This window comes from Acinonyx jubatus, chromosome D2 (genome assembly GCF_027475565.1).
Source record: "Acinonyx jubatus isolate Ajub_Pintada_27869175 chromosome D2, VMU_Ajub_asm_v1.0, whole genome shotgun sequence".
Lineage (NCBI taxonomy): Eukaryota > Metazoa > Chordata > Mammalia > Carnivora > Felidae > Acinonyx > Acinonyx jubatus.
In genome coordinates, this window is record NC_069393.1 from 54939021 (window position 1) to 54953620 (window position 14600).

The following is a 14600-nucleotide window of genomic DNA, read 5'->3' on the forward strand; positions in this document are numbered from 1 at the left end:
CAGGAATGGGACTCTGTCCTCAGCCCCCAAAGAGAAGGACCTTTCTTTTATTCTTCCCTTCTCCAATCCCAGAACCCCTTCTCCAATTTGAAACAGCAAAATGCTATAAAAACTAAAAGTTTTTCCAAATTCTATCCTTAACCTCTTACAAACAAACCCTTTATAGGATCCCAAAGAATAGAAGAAAACTGTTTATGCATAAGAAAAGTCAGACTGTTAAATTTTCTCTAAGTCAATGCTGAAAACGACAGCACAGCATACCTACCTTGATAAGGCCACTGAAGGAACGTGAACGGGCTCTCTTCTGTACCTGAGGAGTAGAAGATTCTCGCCCTGGTGTCTGAGTCACCGACTGCTTATTAAACTAAGAGAAAACATAAACATTTTACTATTATTCCCCCATCAAGAGATAGGATTCTGTAATCATCAATAGCTAAGTATAAATATCCAGAAAAATCCAGGAATAAGTGAGTCTCCACACATATGGATTGGTAGGTTGGCAAGCAAATCTCAAAGCAAATGATGTTGCCAAAAAAAGTCAAAATTTTTTAAATTACTCTAAGAAGACTGCACTTCATTTTCCTTTTCACATGTACTATATGAGATTGGAAATGTTACCCCTATTTTACAGACAAGGAAACTGAGACTCTGGGAGTTATGTAATTTGTCCAAGATCTCCAGCTGGTAATCAAAACTTTTCTGCAGAAAGTACCTTGAACAAAGAGAGTGACTAGCACAACCTAAAACAGTCCTTAATTTAACATAAATTGCACACAGAATAAAAAAGTGACTAAAGCTCTTTAAATGGACATCTATCATGATTGCTTGCCAGCATTATTATCAGAGGAAATACATCAGAATAAAAATTTGTTGGGGTACCTGGGTGGCTCAATTGGTTAAGCATCCGAATCTTGATTTTGGCTGAGGTCACAATCTCACGGTTTGTGAGACTGAGCCACGAGTCAGGCTCTGCACTAGACGTGGAGACTATGTAGGATTCTCTCTCCCCCTCTCCCTCTGCCCCTCCCCAACTTGCTCGTACCCTCTCTCTCAAAAGAATTGGCATTTTTATCAATATCAGCTCTCTGTTTAATAGTATCTAACATGGAAAAATGGAAGACCTAAGACATTATATAGTCTTATTTAATGCTTTGATTAGCCATTCATCTTCCCAGTTACAAAAAATGACATAGTACTTAATTCTACTTATCTTCCTTTTTGACATATCGTTTTTACATGTGAATTTTAATTTTGCAAATTTTTATCAGTTCAGGTTCAGTTCTGGAGACTTTAAAAAATGACACTTTTCATACATATTATATAGGTACCAAAATGTTCTCGACATTATCTCAGCTGACAGAAAATTTAGTCACTTCTAAAGAGCTTCGCAAGCAAGCATCCCTCCGGGGTATATTGGGACAAGTGACAACCCATCATTCCTGATCATGTTGGACAGGTACAGTAAGGTGGGTTCTCTTGTATCCAGCTTGTGAGAGCATTAATAATTTTCTGGGAAGCTGTTTAGCAATGTGTGTCCAGAGTCTTTTAAAAATGCATACAGTAGCCCCCCTTTATTCATGGTTTTGCCTTCCATGGTTTCAGCTACCTGTAATCAACCACAGTCCAGAAGCAGATGATCCTCCTTCTGATGTACGGTCTGAGGTCAGTAGTAAGCCTAACGCTACATCATAATGCCTACATCATTCACCTCACTTCACCAAGTCACATGAGCATTTTTATCACTTCGCATTATCATAAGAAGGGTGAGAACACTATAGTAAGGTATGTTGAGAGAGAACACATCCACATAACTTTTATTACAGTATACTGTTATATCTGTTCTATTTTATTATTATTGTGGTTATTGTTATTGTTGTTAATCTCTCATTGGGCCTAATTTATAAATTAAACTTTATCATAAGTATGTATGTATTAAAAAAACATAGTATATATAGGGTTCAGCACTATCCACAGTTTTCAGGCATTCACCGGGGGTCTTGGAATGCATCCCCTGAAGATAAGAGGCAGGAACTACTGTATTAAAAAACTCACACCACCTATGAAGTTCTTACCAAAAATCAAAAAACCTAATTGATATTCAAATCAGTTTCTATAATTAGATCTAACTACAAATGTATAATAAATACAGAGGATGGAGGAACATGTTAAATAAAACCACAGAAGTGCAACCAGCAAGATCCAGTCTGTGGAAAACAATCTGGTTTCTTTCACAAATGAAGTGCAGAGAGAGAATGTGTGTATTTAAACACAAATGCGGTAACCTGGATTAGATCCTGACACAGAAAAAGGGTATTAGTGCAAGAACTGATAAAATCTGAGGAAAATCTATCATGTTAATAGTAACATTAAGTTTTAACAATTTTTTTTTATGAGAGAGAGAGAGAGAACACAAGTGCGAATGAGGGAGACAGGGCAGAGACAGGGGGAGAGAATCCCAAGCAGACTCCACAATGGTGCAAAACCAGACATGGGGCTAGCAGATCATGTATGACCTGAGCCAAAATCAAAAGTCGGATGCTTAGCCAGCTGAGCCACCTAGGCATCCCAGTCTTAACAATGTTAACATCAGGAGTGAAGGGTACCCTGAGTGAAGGGTATGTGAGAATTCTCTGTATTATCTTTGCAAGCTTTTCCTAAATCTAAATTTTATTTATTATTTTTTTTAATGTTTATTTATTTTTTGAGAAACAAAGAGAGAGATTGAGTGGGGGAGGGGCAGAGAGAGAGAGGGAGACACAGAATCAGAAGCAGGCCCCAGGCTCTGAGCTGTCAACAGAGTCAGATGTGGGGCCGGAACTCACAAACCATGAGATCATGACCTGAGCTGAAGTCGGACACTTAACGAACTGAACCACCCAGGTGTCCCGTAAATCTAAATTATTTTAAATTTAAGGGCCAGCTGGGTGGCTCAGTCGGTTGGGTGTCCGACTTCGGCTCGGGTCATGATCTCACGGGTCAGCTCTGTGCTGACAGCTCCGGGTCAGGCTCTGTGCTGACAGCTCGGAGCCTGGAGCCTGCTTCGGGTTCTCTTCCCTCTCTCTCTGCCCCTCCGCCCCCACTCTCATGCTCTCTCTCTCTCTCTCTCTCAAAAAATGAACATTTAAAAAAAAAATTTTTAAGTTTACTCAGGGACGCCAGGGTGGCTCAGTCATGTAAGCATCCAACTTCAGCTCAGGTCATGATCTCACGGTTCAGGAGTTCAAACCCCGTGTCAGGCTCAGAACCTGGAGCCTGCTTCGGATTCTGTGTCTCCCTCTCTCTCTGCCCCTCCCCTGCTCACACTCTGTCTCTCTCTCTCAAAATTAAATAAACATTAAAAAAATGAAAAATAAGTAAATAAACAAATGAATTTAAGATTATTCAAACAAACTTTGGCAATGTTTTAGGGGGAAAAAGGGGGGGAGAGAAAGAGAGACCTATATATTAAAAGGGATCTAGGGGCGCCTGGGTGGCTCAGTTGGTTAAGCATCCACCTTCAGCCCAGGTCATGATCTCACAGTTCATGGGTTCAACCCCCATCTTGGGCTCTCTGCTATCAGCACGGAGCCCGCTTCAGATCCTCTGTCCCCCTCTCTCGCTGCTCCTCCCTTACTCCCGTGCTCTTTCTCTCTCTAATATAAATTTAAAAACTTTAAAAATAAAAAGGGGGGGCCCGTTGGTGGCTTATTCAGTTAGGCACCCCACTCAGCTCAGGTCATGATCTCGCGGTTCGTGGGTTCAAGCCCCACTTTGGGCTCTGCACAGACAATGCAGAGCCTGCCTGGGATTCTCTCTCTCCCTCTCTGCCCCATCTCACTCACACACTCTCTCTCAAAAATAAATAAACTTTAAAAAAAAGTGACCTAATAGCTATAAGCTACACCCAAAAAAAAAAAAAAAAAAAAGCATATCCTTGGATCATGCCACTTCTAGGAAAAACTCTGCAATGAAAATAGCTATGAGCAAAAATTTATAAGCTAAAAAACAACATATTTCCCAAACATGTTCAATGTTAGGCAAATTGTATATACATTAGATATAAGTGATGAAATATTATGCAAGTGTTAAAAATGTTCACGACCCTTTTGTTGTTGTTTTTTTTAAATATTTATTTGTTTCTGAGAGACAGAGAGAGAGAGAGAGAGAGAGAGAAAGAAGGAGACATAGAATCCGAAGCAAGCTCCAGGCTCCAAACCGTCAGCGCAGAGCCCAACGCGGGGCTTGAACCCACGAACTGCAAGATCATGACCCGAGCCAAAGTTGGACACCCAACCGACTGAGCCACCCAGACACCCTTGTTCACGGCCTCTAGAAAATGATCATGATATAATATTAAATGAAAAGGACAGGAATATAAAAACTGAATATATATTATGATCTCAAGCAAAAGAAAAACATGTCAAATACATATTCATGGAAAGAAACGCTAGAAGAAAATACTCCCAAATTTTTATTGGTGGTTATCTCAGGATGATTACAGGTGATTTTTCTTCTTTACACTCTTCTGAAGGTTTCAATGTTTCTATAGTAAACATTTATTATTTTTATAACCAGAGAAAAATCAGGAAATAGTAAAATTATACTTTCCACAAAACAAAATGGCAGTATTTGAAACGTATGCAAGGAGTTTGCAAGCATGCATGAGAAAATGCTTATGCTGTAATGTTTAGTAAAAGAGATAAAGAAAGTATGTGGTATGCTCCTAATTATGTAAAAATTTATTCATAGGAAAAAAACGAAAAGAAATACCAAAAAGGTAAACCCTGGTGGGATGAGTGATTTATTTTCTTCTTAACCTTCTCTATAATTTCCTATTTTTCTAAAAAGACCAAAAATGATGCTAGCTTTTTCCTTCATATTATCTTTAACCCTCTGCATTCTTGATGACAAAGTCATTACACTTGTCCTACCTAAGTTGCTGTCTTAGTTTCTATCAAGAATTAAATCACTGCAGTGCTCTGAATCTGTGAGAATACTCAGACAACACCCCTGAAAATTCCAATCATAACACAATTTGCTAGATCTCAAAGTAACTTCAAAGAGTGTAACAGAAAACTTTTCTTAAAAGATTCTATCAACTATTCAGAATAGCTCAGTTCAACTTTTTCTGAGCACTTAGTTATATCTGGCCCTATGCTTGAGATTAGGTATAAAAAAAAAAAAGTAAAAACACAGACTTCCCTCAAGAAGGTCCCAGTTGAATAAGAAGTCAAGAGGCTGACCTTGCCTATTCAGCTAAAATTCAAGAGGGATTGAGACAAAATATATTTCCTGAGAAAGAAATTAACCAAGTCGTTGGGATTTACTCCTGCTACACTTCAAGTCTCAAAATGGCAAATGAGAGCACTAATTTGTTCCCACGGCTCCAAAATCAACAAATTTAGCTACCAGAATTCCTACCTTCTAATATCAAACCAGGCCCACTTTATAGTGTTTCCTAACTGCAAACAACTCATTAGTAAGAGCTACCGCTTTCTGCTATGCCAGCCACTTTACATAGATTCTTTCTAATGTTTATAGTCATGAAACGCGGACATTTCAATTACCATTTTACAAACAAGGAAATTGGGATTCCAAAGGATTAAATTATTTGCCAAGAATATCTGAAGGATTTAAACTCCGGAACAATATATTGTATAACTGCTGATTCTCTCTCAGCATATTTGGTACATGACCGAAATTAGAGAAACTCTAACTACACTTGGATCCTTCTGTTTAACTGTAGAAATCCAAGAGCCTCCCTCTACTCCCTTCCCTAGTGGGGCAGTAGTATAGACACCGCCACTGAGGTTCCACTGACAAGTTTGCTTCCTTGGCAGAGCCAAGTGTAGGTCAATACGAGCCAAAACTTAAACGAGATTTGTAATAGTATTCCCTAGTGATTCTACAACCTTGACTACATTCCTAAAGCCCGTCACCATTTCCTGCCTTCAGGTACCTGTCTAATAAGCTGTTTCTTCTTCGCTGACTCTGGCATATTGTGAACGTGTTGTAACAGCTCTCTCAATGCCTCTTCTGTACGCTGCTGGGTCTCCTCCTGATGAGAGCAGGAATCAACCCAGTTCCGTTTCTGAGATTTTGCCAGCTGGAAGGACTTAGTATGACATGAAGCTATCAGATCAAGATCATCCTAGAGAAAATTTTAAAGAAAAGCGAATTAGTGTATCCTGCCAGCTTATTTTCAGGTTCCCACAACCCTGGAACAAAAGAGGGGGGAGAAATGGGGAACATGGTACACTCTTATATCAAGGAATAAGAAAAACCTAAACATAAAATTATCAGATGAAGAGAAATCACTAATTATGGACTACATTAACAGCCCACTCCCACGACCTACATAGAGAACCTAAATTCATTTAGAATATTGCCACCAAAAATTATATTTATATAAGAGTTCAGTTTTCAAAGCATCTTTTAATCGCATATAACTCTCACTGCTATCCTATGAGGTAAGCAGGGAAAGTTATCATCATTCCTATTTGATAAAAGAAAAAACTGAAGTTAAGCTATAAGTTTAAAGTCATTTAGATATTAAAAGGGACAGACCCATCCTGGAGACCAAGTGCACGGGCTCTTGGCTGGGTGCTCTTTCCTACACATGACAACATGATGGGGTAACTACACTGCAGCGGTGGAGGAATGGCAACAACTCTCTAAGAAAAACCAAACTCCACTTACACTAGTTGAACTCATATACTGTCCTCCAGGTCACACCAAATATTTACTGAAGAAGAGGCAGGAACAATAGCATAAGATGACAGCTTAAGTTTCTAACCAAGACAGACTAAATAGAAATCATTAAAAAGTACTTGTGAAGTTTTTTAAACTTCTCAGTTTTAAAGCGCAATAATCATATGCAATCTTGTTAATAAGCATCACACATTTGCTTTCTAAGCTCATGTGGTCTCAAGCGTTTGAGACATTTGGTAGAGTGTTACCACTGAACATGAAATAAGAATGTATTATATAAAACTAATTTACTGCTGTAAAATATTTAATACATTGCTATTTACAGACTGCTTATATCATATGCTGTAAGAATGCATAGGGGCTTTATGAAAAACTTCAAACATGCAGTCTATGCCATCACTCACATGTAGAGGATACCATCTACCAGTGGAGCACCTCTGAAAGGAAACAAGAAGACTGCGGGGGGTGGAGGGGGCACTTTTGTTTCAATACATAACTTTCTTCTCCATCTTTTTCCTTATCTCAAACTGGCTAGATAATTTTGAACTATAACACTAACATTTTATTTTCCATGGCTTATTTTTATTTCATACTTTGTTTTATTATTTTTTCAAAGTTTATTTATTTTGAGTGAGAGAGAGAGAGAGACAGAGTGCGAGTGAGGGAGGGATAGAGGAGAGGGAGAGAGAGAATACCAAGCAGGCTCTGCACTGTCAGCCCAGAGCCCCATGCAGGGCTCAAACTCCCGAACCATGAGATCACATGACCTGAGCCAAAATCAACAGTTGGACACTTAACTAAGTAAGCCACCCAGGCACCCCTCACACTTTGTTTTAAAACTCCACTAATCCCGGGGCGCCTGGGTGGCTCAGTCGGTTATGCATTGGACTTCGGCTCAGGTCATGATCTCGTGGTTTGTGGGTTCAAGCCTCGCGTCAGGCTCTGTGCTGACAGCTGGGAGCCTGGAACCCACTTCGGATTCTGTGTCTCCCTCTCTCTCTGCGCCTCCCCTGCTTGTGCTCTCTCAAAAATGAATAAATGTAAAAAAAAAATTAAAAAAAAAAAGAACTTCCTTCCCTTTTAAAAAAATAAAAAAATAAGAAAAAATAAAACTCCACTAATCTGGGGGGGGTGCCTGGGTGGCTCAGTTGGTTAAGCACCCAACTTCAGCTCAGGTCATGATCTCGCAGTCCATTAGTTTGAGCCCCGCGTCTGGCCCTGTGCTGACAGCTCAGAGCCTGGAGCCTGCTTCAGATTCTGTGTCTCCCTCTCTCTCTGCCCCTCCCCTGCTCATGCTCTGTCTCTCTCACTCTCAAAAATGAATAAATGTTAAAAAAATTAAAAAAAAAAAACAAACTCCACTAATCTGGGAGCCTGGGTGGCTCAGTCGGTTAGGCATCCGACTTCAGCTGAGGTCACGATCTCAGTCAGTGAGTTTAAGCCCCGCATCGGGCCCTGTGCTGACAGCTCAGAGCCTGGAGCCTGCTTCGGATTCTGTGTCTCCCTCCCTCTGTGCTCCTCCCCTGCTCACGCTCTGTCTCTCTCTGTCTCTCAAAAACGAATAAATGTTAAAAAAAAAATTTTTTGTAAATAAAATAAAACTCCACTAATCTTAATTAACTCTCTCCTTGAATAGGCTAAGAGCAATTTCCTATTCTTACCTTTGATGCTTGAGATCTGGAGCCCAAATAGTGCAATCTAGCACATTCCCGAATATAAACAGGAGCCTGGGTGGGATTAAAAGAAAACCAAGAACAAATGGTTAGCAGTATCTAAATTTCTTTCAGGCCACAAAAACAGTGACTCTCAAAATAACTGGACTAGCAGATTACTTCTGAAAAACAAAAGATCCCAGGGGCACCTGGGTGGCTTAGTCAATTAAGCATAGTTTGAACCCCACATTGGGCTGTCTGCTGTCTACTGTCAGAGGGGGATCCTATGTCCCGCTCTCTCTCTGCCCCTCCCCGACTAGTGTGCATGCACACCCTCTCTCTCTCACAAAAATAAACATTTAAAAGAAAATTTAAAAAAAAAGAAAGAAAAACAAAAGATCCTCAAAATGCCCTATTCCATAGCTTCCTTTCTCTTGCCACCAAAATGGTACTTCAACAAATCTGATAGGAAAACTATTTTTGAGAAGACACTACTATAGATGTAAAATCAAATATGGGGCACCTCGGTGGCTTACTTAGTTAAGTCAGTTAAGCCTCTGACTCTTGATTTCGGCTCAGATCACGATCTCATGGTCGTGACATTGAGTCCCACATTGGGCTCTGTGCTGAGCATGGAGCCTGCATGGGATTCTCTCTCTCTGCCCCTCTACCACTCACGCTCACTCTCTGTCTAGCAAAATAAATAAATAAACATTAAAAAAAAAAAAAAACCACTCTGGACATATTTCAGAATGGTTACTTTCCCCCTGGCCACAATTTAAATTGTCATTTAAAAAAAAAAAAGAGGGGGTGCCTATGTAGCTCAGTGGGTTAAGTGTCCAGCTCTTGATTTCGGCTCAGGTCATGATCTCACAATTTGTGAGGTCGAGCCCCAAGTTGGTCTCCGTGCTGAGCATGAAGTCTGCTTGAGATTCTCTCTCTCCCTCTCTCCCTCTCTCTCTCTCTCTCTCTCTCTCTCCCTCTCTCTCCCCCTCCCCCACTCATACTCACACACTCTCTCAAAAGAAATAAGTAAACTTTAAAAAAAAAGATTAAACACAACCTAAATGTCTTTTTTTTTTTTAATGTTTTATTTATTTTTGAGACAGAGAGACACAGAGTGTGAGCAGGGAGGGGCAGAGAGAGGGCGAAACATAGAATCCAAAGCAGGCTCCAGGCTCCGAGCTGTCCACACAGAGCCCGACGCGGGGCTCAAACTCACAAACCGCGAGATCATGACCTGAGCCAAAGTCGGACGCTCAATGGACTGAGCCACCCAGGCGCCCCCTAAATGTCTTTTAATAGAAAACTGGTTGAATGAATTTTTATACATCCATACAACACAGAACTATCTAGTTACTAAAAACGAAAGAGGGGAGAGGGTAAGGGAAAGAAGGAAGAAACACTTTATGAATTGATATGAATGACTTCCAGGATCTACTGTTGAATGAGAAAAGTCATGGAACAGTATATAAAGCACCTATGTAAGAAAAAGGAAATAGGAACATATATACATATGCACACTTATTTGCTTTTATAAAAAGAAACACAAGGGGCGCCTGGGTGGCGCAGTCGGTTAGGCGTCCGACTTCAGCCAGGTCACGATCTCGCGGTCCGGGAGTTCGAGCCCCGCGTCAGGCTCTGGGCTGATGGCTCAGAACCTGGAGCCTGTTTCCGATTCTGTGTCTCCCTCTCTCTCTGCCCCTCCCCCGTTCATGCTCTGTCTCTCTCTGTCCCAAAAATAAATAAACGTTGAAAAAAAAATTTAAAAAGAAACACAAAAGGAACCAGATAAACAAGAAAAGGATACGCCAGAAAATAATGAAAATGGTTAGGAAGACGACTGAGATTTCTCTAAGTATATACCCTTTTGTGTAATTGGGCTTTTGAAGCATGTAAATATACTACAGAGTCAAAAAAATACACTTAAACCCAAAAGGAAATAAAGGTAAACCCTAAACTGAACACAAACAGGGAAAAAAATGAATATATCTGAGTATATGATTGACAACATAAGCACAGAAAAAGAACTATTCCACCTAACTTTTGGAAACTGTATTCTAGGGGCATCGGTTAAGCATTCCAACTTTGGCTCAGGTCATGATCTCACGATTCATGATTTTGAGCCCCGCGTGGGACTCTACGCTGACAGCTCAAAGCCTGAAGCCTGCTTTGCATTCTGTGTCTCCTTCTCTCTCTCTCGGTTGCTCCCCTGCTTGGGCTCTAGCCCTCTCTCAAAAATAAATAAACATTAAAAAAAAAAACTGTATTCTAATTATACATCCTGAGTGAGATATATTCTAGGGAAAAGGAACTATAAGGGAATCTTAAACTTCCATCAGCATGCTTATATAGGTGTATTTTTTAAACTAATTTTTTATATGTTGATATTTTATATATTGTAGGATAAAGCAAGTAGCATATAAATGCTACTAAAATCTTGAATTTGCAATGACTGAAAACAGATACAAAGTAAAAGAAGTCAAGAAAAAGCTCTGGAATGATAAATCTGAATTGGAGATACTACTTTGAACTAATAGTTGCTTTTAAAAAAATTTTTAATCTACTTCCTGCCCTCAAAGAGCCTAGAAAGCAATGACACCCCAGAAACAATGAGTATACCTAGGGTCACTCAAAAAAAAAAAAACAGGGCTCCTTAAAGAAAATAATTGATTCCAGGCCCAGGGCAGAGCAAATGCAAAGTGAGCTGGGGACATTTTATGCCGGGAAGGAAACACTCAGACTAATGGAGTCCTGTCAAAAAGACAGCAGGAAGAGCTGGCAAGGGCTCTCACTGGCCAAATCTGAGACAATTTGAAAATTAAAATTAACAACTGAAATTGACTAACACCTTGAATAACTACAAACCTATGAGTCTATAGAGGTATTCATTAAAAAAAAGAGAGAGAATGAAACAGGAAAGGAAAGCTCTCCTCCACAGGAAAAAAAAAGTCAGCTAATAAAGATTAAACAGAATTAGAAAAACACTATTTTGTAATACCCAGTATCACCATAGATTCCAGCAGGATTACAGATGGGTGCTAAAATCATTACATTAGGTAATCATCCTGCAGGTTACTTACTAATTGCAAAGGGGAAAATGTACCTTTGTAATTAAGAGATGTGGCAGTTAGCAAAATTAGCATCACTGAGGGTGAGACAATCTGACATTCTGTGCCTCTGAATGTGATGCAACATGATGCAATAGGAGATACACAAACATCACCTATAAATCTTTGCCAAAAATGCTTAATATGAATCTAATCAAGCCTCTAGACCTAATTTAACAGTTTACAGGAACTACATAGAAAGGGATACATAGGAACAAGTTAAATAACCTTGAGAAAACAGTAAGACAAATTTAGAAGATGGAATATTCTGTAACACAGTTGGCCTGAATACTTCAACAAGTCCATGACATGAAGAAAAAGCATAGGGACTATTCCAGATTAAAAGTGACATAATAATTAAAGGCAATATATGAACCTCGATTAGTATATGTTATTAAAAACAGCAGCGGGGCGCCTGGGTGGCTCAGTCGGTTAAGCGGCCGACTTCGGCTCAGGTCATGATCTCGCGGTCCGTGGGTTCAAGCCCCGCGTCGGGCTCTGTGCTGACAGCTCAGAGCCTGGAGCCTGTTTCAGATTCTGTGTCTCCCTCTTTCTCTGACCCTCCACTGTTCATGCTCTCTCTCTCTCTCTCTGTCTCAAAAATAAATAAATGTTAAAAAAAAAAAAAATTTAAAAACAGCAGCTATGAAATACATTCTTAGGATAAATGGGGAAATTTGAATCTGTACTGAATATTAGCTAATATGAAATCCTCATTAATTTTCTTAGACATGATAATGGTACTGTGACTATTGGGACAATGTTCTTATTCTTAGGAGATGTACGCTTAAGCACTTAGGTGTGAAGTATCATGTCTGCAATTTACTGTCAGGGATTCAGCCAAAAACAAACACCAAAAAAAGCATAAATATATAGAGTAAAAAAAAAAAAGCAAATATGGCAAATGGTAACATTTGTTGAATCTGACAGTTATATAAGTGTTCACTGTTTTACTCTTTCACCTTTTATCTGTATTTGAAAAACTTCATAACAAAGTTTTAAGAAGAGTCTTGTGACAAAAACATTATGATATCTTGTTTAATTTCTACCTTGCTAAACTATAAAGCAGAGCTCAAAACCAAAGGAAATTTCCTCCAAACAAGAATATGACAGAACCCACTCCACCTATTCTATAAACTTCATTTAAAACAAAAAAAACAAAAAAAACAAAAACCTGGGGCACCTAGCTGGCTCAATTGGTGGAGCATGTGACTCCTGATCTCGGGGTTGTGACTTTGAGTCCCACATTGGGTGTGAGATTATTTTTTTTTAATTTTTAAATTAAAAAAAAAAAATCCCTGCCCCCAAAAGATACTATGAGCTTAAGACATATCCAGAAAGGGAGACAGAAGCAGATGGGTTTAAATGAAAATCTGGAGGTGTTAAGTATTTTACAGTTCAGAGGGAATCAACAAAAGGACTTCTCACATAAAATGGGAATTGGCCTTAATTGTATATCATTATAAGTCCCTAGGAAAAGATGTTGTGACTCGTGTTAGGGAGACATAAAACCAGATTGGGTCAGAGGGACTGATAATAGAAGACAGAACTAGAAATAGGAAGAATTTTAAGGAAAAAAATACAAAGAACACAGAACCTGAGGATTAGGAGGTAAAAACTCCACCCAAAGAAGCCTGAGAAGAAGAAGACACAACAAAGCACAAGAACAACAAAACGGGGGTACAATAGGACCTCAGAATAAGTGATAGAGCACACAGAACAATCGACCATTTTTCATCCAAAGGAAAAGCTCAGGAAAGAACCTAATTAGCCAAAGTGGTAAAGCAGATGCCCATAAAGACAACAGTTCTGATGTGAGTATCAAAGAGGAGAGACTGAAGACTAAAATCTCAAAAGAAATGTTTTTTCTCTCCTTCAAAGATCAACAGAGGCTCAAAGAGTGCTCACACTAGTCTGGAAACAAAGGTAAAGTAGCAAACAAGAATCAAAACCCCAAAGATGAGGAGCTGAAACAGGAATCTATATAAGGAAAATGTAGAGTAAAAACAGACTGTTGAAAGGGTCTATTAATTAGAACTGTACCAAGCTGAATTACGTCCAGGAGCCCATACTCTTGTTTTATCTCTAAGATTTGTGTGATTTCTATTCTCAAAATCCTTCACAGTGATATGTTATCTTACATGGTAAAAAGGACTTTGCTGGTGTGACTAAGTTAAGAACCTTGCAATGGGGAGATTAACTAGGTTATTCAGATGGGTCCTTAAAAGCAGAGAACCATTCCCAGCCGTAGTTAGGAATAAGAGAGAGATACAACATTGCTAGCCTTGAAGATAGAGGAAGGGGACCATAAGCCAAGGAATGTGGGCAACCTCTGGAAGATGGAGAAGGCAAATAAATAAATTCTCTCCTAGAATATCCAGAAATGAAAGCATCCCTGCCAACCGTGATTTTAGACCAGTGAGACTCCTGTAGACTTACGACCTACAGAACTGTAAGATAACAAATTTGTGTTAAGTCACTTAAAATCCTTCATAGTTAAGTACAACCTCATTGTATACTTGAACTATGTACACTGAAATCATGCACAAGGGAGAATGGATTCCACAGGTAAAGAGATCAGAAGTAGAAAGGCTAAAAACCGTGGGGTGCAATGAGATCTCTGAGATCCCACTTCTCTTTTAACTTGTGAGTGGTGGACTATGAAAAGTTAATCCTATAGCAATAGTAACAAGAAAATTCAATGAAGGAGAGTTCTATTAGGAACTGCACCTAGAAACTCTCCATTTTGATTCACAACTACAGTCAAGTAATTGCCTTACTGTTCATAATCACAACTCCTCTCTACTTATTCCCATAAATGCATGTTTTGGAACTAGCTGTTCCCCTCATCAGGAAGTATATAATGAACAGGTCTGAAAGATCTTTGTTCATCATTAAAAATCATTTTCTCTCCTGGTGTCCTCTGACTACTATTCTAATTCACTTATCTAGATCTTGACCTCTAACTGATGATAATCTTTGACCTGGGCACCAAAGCCCCTGATGTAGCCCTGACTCTTTGTTTTTTAACCTAAGATTCTGATCTTTCATTTCTAAACTCTGGACTCTGGATCACTCACCACCTTGTAGTCAATAAATCCCAGGGAGGCCTCCATGTTTACACCCTGCATTTACTACAAAGCTTTAG

The 14600-nt window shown here is 39.3% G+C and overlaps 1 protein-coding gene across 4 annotated transcripts in view; it reads right to left on the bottom strand.

Moving 5' to 3' along the window:
• ARHGAP19 (Rho GTPase activating protein 19) overlaps positions 1-14600 on the bottom strand; it is a 78708-nt gene that overhangs the window by 14699 nt on the left and 49409 nt on the right. For all 4 annotated transcript variants that reach the window (XM_015062954.3, XM_053206875.1, XM_027062743.2 and 1 more), the window contains 3 exons: positions 8352-8417; positions 5939-6130; positions 266-364 (listed from right to left, as the gene is read on the bottom strand). In XM_015062954.3, the coding sequence (XP_014918440.1) occupies positions 266-364; positions 5939-6130; positions 8352-8417 (357 nt within the window). The remainder of the gene's footprint in view (positions 1-265; positions 365-5938; positions 6131-8351; positions 8418-14600) is intronic.